General features: G+C 54.3%; 1 protein-coding gene across 1 annotated transcript; it reads right to left on the bottom strand.

The window, feature by feature from the left end:
• Positions 1–399: 399 nt before the first annotated feature.
• On the bottom strand, positions 400–10,430 carry mbd6 (methyl-CpG binding domain protein 6). Its single transcript, XM_067238990.1, has 13 exons — positions 10,293–10,430; positions 9,239–9,431; positions 8,904–9,043; positions 8,168–8,270; positions 7,698–7,866; positions 5,388–7,553; positions 4,313–5,274; positions 3,848–3,992; positions 3,349–3,494; positions 2,542–3,213; positions 2,387–2,439; positions 2,199–2,265; positions 400–1,961 (listed from the first exon to the last, which is right to left on the bottom strand). The coding sequence occupies exons 3-13, from the start codon at positions 9,017–9,019 to the stop codon at positions 1,890–1,892; spliced, it is 4,671 nt and encodes a 1,556-aa protein (XP_067095091.1). The 5' UTR covers positions 9,020–9,043; positions 9,239–9,431; positions 10,293–10,430; the 3' UTR covers positions 400–1,889.
• Positions 10,431–10,492: the final 62 nt, after the last annotated feature.

Genomic DNA, 10,492 nt, shown 5'->3' with positions numbered 1-10,492 from the left:
GCATCATCTTGGAGCAACAGGGCCTTGGCGTCAGTGGAATAAAATCGTTAACTATAGATGGTCACTGACGTTACATACTGATGTAATTAATGTGCGTTAGGAAGAACATTATTTATATATATATATATTCATTTGTGTTGTTGTGGGCTTTAATACATAGCTACAGCATCTGTAAGTAAATAAGAATAAACTATAATGGTCAAATAATCCCAGATAGGAAGTTTCTGGAGATAGAGAACCGCTATTGCATGCTGTCTACTGTGTTGAGCCCAGAATGCAGCACAGACTTTGCAGAGCGTTGGGCTTTTCAACTCTTCACTGACATCAACACAAAATGAAACAATTTTCTGTAAATAGTTTAATATTAAATAAAAAAGACTCCCATATAAAAAAGAAAGCTACAGTCCACAATTTAATTTTCGTCTTTTTAACATAAGTATTGAAAGCAAGTGTAGAATGAGAAAATACTTAATTACAATTCCAAGAAAATTCACAATTCTTTTTTCTTTTTCTGTCGCTCTAACAATATAAAATCAAAATAAAACACATTAACTGTACATATGTACACATCTCCAAGTGTAGAAATTGCATAATCTGCTTTCTTTTCATTTTATTTAAATACAGTGAGTGCCAGGTCGATCAGGCCGGCAGTGTGAGTGAAAAGACTGAGCACAACCATCAGAAGGAGAGACAGAGAAAGACTCTCGTCCACGATAACAAACAGTTACAAACCCACACAGGTCTTTGTCAACACACTTTCTCTATTCCTCAAACATGCCCGTATGGCAGGACCTATCTGAAATGACGCTAACTAACCATGACGCACACAAACATGGGTGTGTCCCTGTCACCCACCCTCTCCCAGCTTCCACCCTAGATAAGGGGAGCTTCATAGCCTTCACATTCCTCACAGTCCAACAGTGACCCCATCCTGTCCTCCCAGGAGGGAGCTACTGGGAGATGGCTGTAAGTGTATATTATATAGTGACAGTCACTTAGACAACAGTGTGTGGGGGAGGGGGGGGGAGGGATTAGTGAGGTTGAAACACAGGGGATCCCTGAACACAGAACCACAGAGTGACCATGGTTACGACACAATAGCAGTGTGTGTGTGTGTGTGAGAGAGAGAAGCGGCACAGCTGCAGGGTCTCTGGGTGCAGGACAACCGTGGTGGCACAGTGAGAGGGCTCAGCAACAGCAGGTGACTGACACACCTGAGACCAACAGCCTACAACAGACGGACCAGACACTAGAGGTGGGCTTGATTGAGTCTCTCAGGCCTGGAAGAACCCAGGGAACAGTCCCGTAAGTGCTAACTCTCCACAAGGTGAGAAATCAAGCATGTCTCAAGTATTTCTAGTGTCTGAGGTTTGTATTCGACCCCAATTTGGTGTCAAACGCGCTCTTGAAGCACACAGACCACAAACACACTCATACACACGCGCACATCTCATACACACACACACACACACACACACACCTCAACAGAGAGGACACATCAGTCTTTCAAGTAGATGCGCTTACCCCCCCCCCCCCACCCGTCGTAAACACACTTCAGAACAGTACACATTTTCTCGTTGACGTAATTCATACACCATCTCATCCTCACAAGGCCAAGCAACTCGTGTTTTAGATTCTCTAGAGAGGTGAGCTAGGCGAAAGCATCTGTGGGACTTCCTATGCATCCTCAGCTAGCTTCCTCCTCCCCGGAGCCCAGAGGCTGACCTGACTGTAGTGACTTAGGTTTCTATTAGTGCAGTTGATAAGGAGTGTGGGAGGAGCCTGGATGGCAGGACGGGGGAAATGACAGAGGTGGGCGGGGGATAAAAGAGGACTTTAAACTCGATGATTGGTTGACTGGTGACAGCTGGGGGGGCAACTTGGTCCAATCACTGCCTCTGGGATCTGGCGCCCCTCCTCCTCCGGCCCCTGACGGATCTCTCGGGCTTCAACAGCACCGCCTGGAATACAAAACATCCGTCAGCAGGTTTAACATAGAACAGCAAACTCCTTGGAAAAATCGAGTCAGGTCAGCATAGAAAACCATAGTCTGGTTAGCAATGCAGCTAGATCTAGTTAGCATAGCATAGGCAAAGATAGTTAGCATGGAATAGCATAGCCCAGGCTAGGTAAGGCAGCATAGACCTTGTATAGGCCACTACATCTACTGAGAACAATGGGTTTGGAAGTTGGCCTACTGTTGGCTTGGCTTCCTCCAGGCCTGCAGGGTCCATGTCTCTGAAGTCTTCCAGAACGTTGTGTAGCCTGGAGGAGGGACACACAGGAAACACATCGGTCATGATCAGCCCCCAGAGCAGGGTGGGAGGGGGGGGGGGGGTTTGAAAGCAAGCTGCTACGACAGAAGGAAGGAAGGAAGCCGACTCACGTTTGTTTCCTCTTCCTGCCTCTCCTGGCGCCCCCTGCTGGAGCACTCTGGTCCTGACGGAGAGAAACACAGGTTAGGCATCTTCGGGGGGGGAATCCTCGGGACATCCGTTGAATTTACAACCAGACCGCCGGTCCCTCTTCCTACAGACTTACCCTCCCCTGCTGTGTGTGCTGCCGCCCGCCCATCTCCTCCTGGGGGCAGCCGTCTTTGGGGCTCAGGTACCGCCCAGTCAGCGGCAGGTCCCCCTGCCTCTCGGGCCCTCCCTCCCCGTAGACACACGCAGCCTCCGTCTTGGCCTCCTCCAGGTAGCTGGGCGGCAGGGGGGGGTCGGGGTGGGCGTGCTGGCTCCGGGGCGGCGAGGAGCAGCCGTCGTCGCTGGGCTTGGGGGTGCCCTGGGCAGGGGAGTGGGCGCCGGCCTCCATGGTCAGCCTGGAGAGGTCTGGATTACGCAGGGAGCAGGCCCGCCGGGGACTCAGCGAGGCCGGGCCGCTGGCCGGGGGGAGGGCGGCGGAGGGGGTGGACGGGGGTAAGGCACAGAGGGCAGGTTCTGAGGTGGCGGGGGCCTGGGCCTCCTCCTGCTCCTTGGCGCTGACCTGGAGGAACGAGGTGTAGATGGTGTCCATGAAGGAGGCGTAGGGGTTTAGGACGCTACACCCGTGCGCTGGCCCCTCCCCTCGCTGGGGGACTGGAGCAGGGACATTGGTGGAGCAGGGCGCCGCCTCAGGGGCCAGCTGATGGGCCTGGATGCCCTCCTGCGGGGCGGGGCTGACTGTTTCCTGCATGGGGATTGGCTTCTCTGGCTCTGAGGGCGGTGCAATGTTGAGCTGGAGTAAAGAGAGACACTGTGATTGGTGAACAAGGCAGACATTTCAGCCAATTAACCAACCATGACTTTGCTTCTGGAGGAGAACGGCAAACCAGGATAAAATAAGGAACATGCAGAGGAGCTAGGTAGCTACCTGGATGTTGTTGAGGAGGTTGATAGCTCCATCGGGGGTCTGGAGCAGAGGCATGCCCAGGGCAGAGGCCTGAACTGGGGGCAGGAGGAGAGGACCGGCCCCTAGACTCAGAAGGCTGTGGAGGCTGCTCAGAGCAGATAGGTCTCCTACAAACACCCACAATAACAGTTTAAACCGCTTGCAGTCTGCAAAATGCTCAAACACCGCTGCTGGTATGGTTTGGTACAGTGAGACTGTCCGTGGGTTTGTTAGACTGTAGGTGGGGCTATAACTGTGTGTATGTGGTGGCTGAGCGGTGAGGTAATCGGGCTAGTAATCCGAAGGTTGCCAGTTCGATTCCCGGTCATGCCAACTGACGTTGTGTCCTTGGGCAAGGCACTTCACCCTACTTGCCTCGGGGGAATGTCCCTGTACTTGCTGTAAGTCGCTCTGGATAAGAGCGTCTGCTAAATGACTAAATGTAAATGTGTGTGTGTATGTGTGTGTGTGTGTGACTGACCTAGGACGGTTGGGTTGAGCAAGGTGGGCAGCAGCTGCTGGAGGAGGGGGTTGTCCTTGGTCTGGAGCGAGAGGGGGATCAGGGTGTCCACCCCCTCAGGGGTCGAGGGACGACCCGAGAGGTGGGCGGGGCCGAGAGAGGTCACCTGGGGGGGAGAGACAGAAGGAACATCAAGCTGATACTCATCTGTAACACGCTCCGTTTAGAGACTTCTCTTTCACCCAGGGAAAACAAACACAGGTTACATGGATACTAGAATACTGCAAGCCCAGTTCCAAACCAACTCCTAGGACCTTGCCCTTCAGGAAGTGGACAGGCGACCAGCAACATGACACACAGCCACAGAACATTTTTTTTGTTGACTGCTATAGTACAAACTCTCTAAACTGGTCTTTTTCCCGAGGGCAAGGTCGAGCCGGCTAGGAGCTGGTTTGGGCCTGTGCCCGACTGGAGGAAGGGGCCTACCTGAGGAGGGGTCTGCTGGGGAGTCTGGGTGGGTGGGAGCTGGGGGGCAGGAGGTGGTGGGAGGTCAGCGGAGCCCAGGGCAGCTGTTAGCAGGGCAGGGCTGAGGGGCAGGAAGGTGGTGGGGGGAGGAGGCAGGCTGGTGGGGAGGAGGAGGGAGTGCAGGGCGTGGAGTGGACCCTCCGCCAGGGGCGGGAGCAGGCCCTGGAGCACCTCCAGGAGCCCGGGGCCGGGGAGGGACGCAGGGTCCAGGAGATGAGAGCCCTTCTCCAGGGAGAGGCCCTCCAGCGTGTGCTGCTGGACAGGCTGGAGGTCCAGGCTGAGTTGGCCCAGTCCAGACAGAGGCAGCATGGCCTGCTGTTGTCCCAGCAGCAAGGAAGCCATGAGCAGAGCATGGAGCCCAGGTTTGTCCCCCAGCCCCAGATCGCTCTCCTGCCCGGGGGATGAGGTGGAGGCCGGAGGGGGGGGCAGGGGGTTGAGCAGCGCTAGAAGGCTGAGAGGCAGTTCGCCCTGGGCTCCCACGAGGGAGGGCAGCAGAGGGAATAGAGAGCTGTGGTTGATCTGAGCTGTCAGCTGCTGCTGCTGTTGTTGTTTGTGTTGTTGTTGTTGTTGTTGTTGCTCCTGGTGCTGTTGCTGGGTCTCCTGGGGCAGTAAGATGTGCTGGTCTGGAGGTGGAGGAGGATCTGGTCCATGGGTGGAGGCTCCACCTTGCTGCGCCCCCAGCCACAGCCCTCCCAGGTGCAGGGAGGCCAGGAGCGAGGGGTCCAGCAAGGACGGGAGTCCTCCTGTGGAAGACAGCAACTGGAGGAGCTGCTCCTGGGACATGAATGGGAAGGCCTCCGCCAGGGGTAGGGGACTGGGAGAGTCCACGCCCAGAACAGAGAGGCAAGAGCTGGGGCCGGGAGTCCCATGGGGTCTGGTCTCTGTGGAGCCCTGATGGTCACCACCCATAGGCTCCTCTGACCCTGAGAGTGGAGAGAGAGAAGAGAAGAGAGAGAGAAATATCATCAATCATTCAAGAACCTCAAGTCAACGTCACACCATTTATTTATGGGAGGTGAAGAAACGTCATCCTCACCTGCGGTGCTGTGGCTGACAGGAGCGCTAGTGGTCTGGTCCGTACCCCCCTCTCCCGGAGGTAGAGTGGAGGATGCCGCTAGCAAGGCCAAAACAGGGGTGCTGAGGTCCAGAGGCTTGGGAGACGGGGAGGGGGAGGGGCGAACCGTCGCGCTGTTGCTGGAGGGGTGAGGTCCCTCGGGTCCTGTCGTGTCTGCCGCCGCCGCGCCGACCTGGGACTGGGCGTGGCAGGGGGAGTCCAGAGGGCTGAGGTGGTGGAGCTTGTCGGGGGACAGGCGGGAGGCTGAGGGGCTGCGGTGGTGGTAATGCTGGGAGTGCGGAGGTGCTGTGGAGGGGGAGAGTCTGTGTAGCGGGCTGGTCCTGGGGGGAGACCTCAAGGGAGACTGCGGCCCGCCTCCCCCAGCATGCCTGGCCCTCAGAGAGGGGGACAGGGGCTGGGCCGGGCTGGGGGCGCTGTTGGGCCGGCAGGGGGACTGGGTGGAGCGTGACGGGGGTCTGACGGTTGATGGAGAGGAAGGGGACCGTCTGGGGCTCTGCCTGACACTGCCGCCCCCTCCGGCCGCCTGGCTCTGGGCCTGGAGCTGGGCCTGGGCATTCTGGACACTCAGCAGGTGGAGCAGGGCTGACAAAGGCTGGGTTGGAGGGTCTGGTATCCCCGCCATGGCCGTTGTGAAGTCCAGGGCCTCGGGCTGCCTCTGGAGGCCCATGAGGGAGTTGAGGGGGGTGGGCAGCCTGGCTGGGAGCCTCGGGGGCTGGTGGAGGAGGTGGGGGAGGCTCTCCATGGGTCTGCTGGTGGCAGAGTTGGACAGGACTGAGGTAGACGAGGGCTGAGAGTGCAAGGCCGAACAGGAGGAGGAGGAGAGGTTGAGGGCGTCTCCGGCTCCGGAGGGAGGGGGCCTGGAGGGGCCGTTGGGGGGCGGCTGGCCGTCCCTCAGCATGCTGAGCACGGTGGGGGAGCGCCGCTGACGCTTCCTGTGGGAGGGGCGCTCGCCGGGGGAGGGGGGAATCAGGGTCTGGGAGGGGGGCAGGGTGGCGGCAGGGTGAGGAAGAGGAGGCCTAGTAGTGATGGAGGGATGATGGCTGTTGTGTAAAGTGCTGTTTGTTACCTTCAACGCCTGCTGCTGCTGGGATTCCTTCGAGACCTCCAGAGAAGGGGCAGAGCTGCCTGGAGTCTGGCCCAGACTCTGGGTCATCTGGCTGGCAAGCTGGGCCTTGGCTGCTGCAGAGAGCAGGCTGCTGGCAGGGAAGGAGGCAGGATGGGGCTGTCTCTGGTGGTGGAGGAAAGGTCCCATGGGCATGCCCGAGGGGCCAGCAGCACCGAGGCCGAGGACTGGCCCTGCCGGAGCACCAGGGGCCTTCCCAGGTCGACCGCCTCTCTCCAGGGCCAGGGAGAGGATGTGAGGGTTGCTTTGGTTGGTCAGAGGGCTAGAGTGGAGGATGTGATTATTAGTGCTAGCGTTGCCTGAGTTCTTCAACTGCTCTAGGATGTCCTCCAGCTTGTGCTTGGGATAGTGGAGGCTGGGAGACAGGGGAGAGGAGGAGGTGGACTTCCTCCTCAGGGGGTAGCCCCCTCCGCCTCCTCCCTGCTCAGAGAGAGCAGCGGAGGCGGAGAGATGACGGGAGCGCTGGAGAGGAGGGGTGGACTTCAAGTTGATGGAGGAAGACGGGGAGGGCGAGAGGGGGGAGGTCATGATGACGCACTGGGGGTGAAGGGACTGCCCTCCTCTGGCTGCCCCCTGAGTCCCAGGGGAGGAGGGGGGAGGGGGGGAAAGAGGTCCCAGCCGAGGCGAGCCGGGCGTCTCTGACCTTTGACCTTGATTGAGGTTGAGAGGTGTGGGAGTCCTGGGTGACCTGTGGGGGGTACTGTAGCCCGGGAAAGAAGAAGAGGTGGTGGAGGGGGGGAGAGAGATGGGAGGGGGCAGTCTTCTTAGTGTATCGAGAGAATGATGAGAGTTAGTGCTAGAGTGGGAGAGAGGGGAGGAACCATTGTAAGAGTACATGAGTTGGGTGGAACTTAAAGGGCTGGCACCGGGGGCAGGGTTCAGGTTGTTATTGGGCCTGGGGGACAACAGGGGGTGTTTGGAAGGGTAAGTGCCGTGGTCCTCTCCTTCTTTGTCCACCCTCATCCTCTTTGGGTCTCTGTTCTCCCCTACACCACTGGTGGCCTCTGCAGACAAGAGAAGAAGACAGCATTAGCTACATGTAACTTCTGGAAGTAACAACGCAATAAACAGCGAAGCACCATTTAAACAGCTCGGCCCCTGAGTGCATCCAGTGCAGTGTGAATCCAGTGGGAGGCGGGCCTCGTTACCTTGGTAATGGGTGACGAAGGGCAGCTGGGAGGCCTGCATGCTGCGACACAGCGCTGCCATGGCAACCACTTTCCTGCGATGGTTACAGAGTTTCGTCATATCCTGCTCCGCCTTCCCCAGTGGCTGGCTGTGGGGCTGAACCCTGACATCGAGGCTGAAGTTGAACACCTGGAGATGGGAGGAGGAACACAAGACAGTCAGTCCATCCAGCTGTCAGCTCAGACCAGGCAGTGTACAGGATATTACATAACACATATACAGAAATACACTGAGGACACAACATGGCCTCAAATACCCCCTACACACACACACACACACACACACTCACACACACACACACACAGCCAAATCACTTTGTGCTGTTCACAAATCATGGATAGAATATATGTAGAATATGCTGTGAGTGATGGTAGATTGTTATGCAGTGGTTATAACAATAAGCACATGCAAACCAGCATGTCTCCCACACCTTGTTGATGACCAGAGGACACTCCAGGCCACATTTGCAGGTGCCGTCTGTCAGCAGGTAGGCTCTCACCTCCTCCATGGAGGACAGGAGCGTACCACTGGGGCTGCAGGGAAACAGGCAGAGACGGTTGGGGAGGGGGAGGAAAACTGGTTCTCTTTTCCTTCCAACTCCAAGTAAATAAAGGAGAGGAAGACATGAGATGTGAAGGAGAACAGATTTTTTTTTTTTTTTTTTTTTTACCAGATTGTTACAGATTGCATTTGATTTCGACGGCACGGTTTTTCACATGAAAGAGAACTAATGACAGTGACATAATCCTACCAATCCAGCATGCCACTTAAACAAAAGCAAGTCCACCTTTTCCCAGATCTTAGATCCAGTCTCTGGACCCCTCAAGCGTCATAGGTGAATAGATTCTCATGTGACCAGAGTAGGATTTCAGTTTGCGCTTTTTGGTTTGACGCTGCACTGTACAACTGTTCAAAATCCTCCATCTCACAATACTCCTATGCTCTTGGAGTGATCAGACAAGGCAGCTGTCTGAGACCCTCCCTCCACTGGAGCTTGTGTCCAGGCTTCCTCCTTGAGGGGAGAAAGACTGAGACCAGACTTGAGAACTCTGAGCTGTGCCTTAAGCTTCTCCGAAACCTCTACTTGACTTATTTCATGCCACTCAAACCCAGATGTTACACATGATGTTACTGAAATATTTACTACACATAACTAGCCATTTTACCTGACATACACCACAATCCCCTCCTCCAATCTCCTTTGCCAGCCAATGGGGACATGTATAGCCAGAACGTGGAGCCCATCCTTGTCCCCATTGCCACTCTCACTGCCTCCCATCATTTTGAAGCTACTGCCTTCCAGCACCTGAGGAAAGACACAGGAGGAGGGACATTAATTGGTTGTCTTGGTGCTTGCAATATCATGGTTGTTGGCTAACTGAAACAAGTGACAAGTATACACTTCACATAAAAACATCCTTGTATTGTGCGTACCTGAAGGGAATGACGTAGTTAACTAGCCACTTGTTACCAGCATTTTCTGACTAGCAGCATAGCCTACCTTGTCATCTTTGAAAAGCCAAGACGTGTTCTGGCTAAGGAATCCACCGTTTGCAGGACATGATGTTGGATAGAAGCACGTAGACGGCCAAAATTAGCTGTGACGCCCAGCCAGGCCTGTCCCCAAAGCTGTCAGTTCACCTTGTCCCGAATCACACGTCCACTTTTTTAACAGCAACCGGGAGCGATAATCGCTGAGACAGAGAAGTAGACAGAGGGCACCGTTACACAAGAGATCACTGTGAATCCTTATCCTAACAGCATAACGGAGACTGGGACTGTGCTACACTTACTACATACAAGGATGGGCCTAAAAGCTATTGCTATGCAATCTACTAAGTTAGCTAGCTAACAATTAGTTTATTTGATATCATACGCGAATAACGTGTGAAGTCCGAATGATTGATTTGGCTAGATGGCTGACTAGATACCACACATCACTGCGAGCATTTCATCAAAATAGAGTCAAGAGTTGAGTCTGGTCCTGCGTAGCACTCAAGCTAGTAGTACTAATAGTAGGTCGCTAGTAGCCAGCTAAGCTAACAGGCGTTTTGACAGCTGTCAGCATCACAAACACAACAAAAGCACAACGGCAGCCTGTTTAAACAAGCAGCTGACTTAAAAATATAATACATAAGAATGCATTTCTTGACGGGAAGCTTGGCTAGTCAACTTGTCTGTAAGGCTTATTGGATAGCTATTCTGCTAGCAAGCTAACTAGCTAAACAGCCGTTCTTTGCACCACACTAGCAGCAAGCAGCTCTTGCGAAGTTTTGAAGTCTCCAGCCAGCTCGCGGGAGAATCCAGAGTTAGCTCGCAAGCTATTTCTAATTTGTTTTGGCTATTTACGTTATCTGATCTCCCCAAATGGTTGATTAATCTTTAAGACAAAATCGGTGCGCCTTCAATCAACTCCCAGTCAGTCTAGTATGTCTGCCCGTCCGGTTAAAAACAAAGGGCAATAATGCTTCATTTTACTGCGCCTATGATCTCAGGGCTAAGCGCTAAGTGCTACTAGCTGACTAGCAAGATAGCTACCATTGACATAAATTTACTTGATTCTGGAGTGTCCCAAGATGTCTCAAGGATGTCCGATCGAGAAGCAAATTATCCAACCAAATAACTTAAATATGTTCCGTCAAACAGGTTTATACTTAGGCAGAATTCAGTTAGCCCGATGCACCATTTAATCCCTATTTCACAGTTGCTTTTTTTTCTTGCAGATTCCGTGCAAAATATAATGGAGTTTTCTATC

This window comes from Osmerus mordax, chromosome 7 (assembly GCF_038355195.1).
Source record: "Osmerus mordax isolate fOsmMor3 chromosome 7, fOsmMor3.pri, whole genome shotgun sequence".
Taxonomy (NCBI): domain Eukaryota; kingdom Metazoa; phylum Chordata; class Actinopteri; order Osmeriformes; family Osmeridae; genus Osmerus; species Osmerus mordax.
Note: the sequence above shows the minus strand (reverse complement) of the source record. Positions and strands in the feature narration are given on the sequence as shown.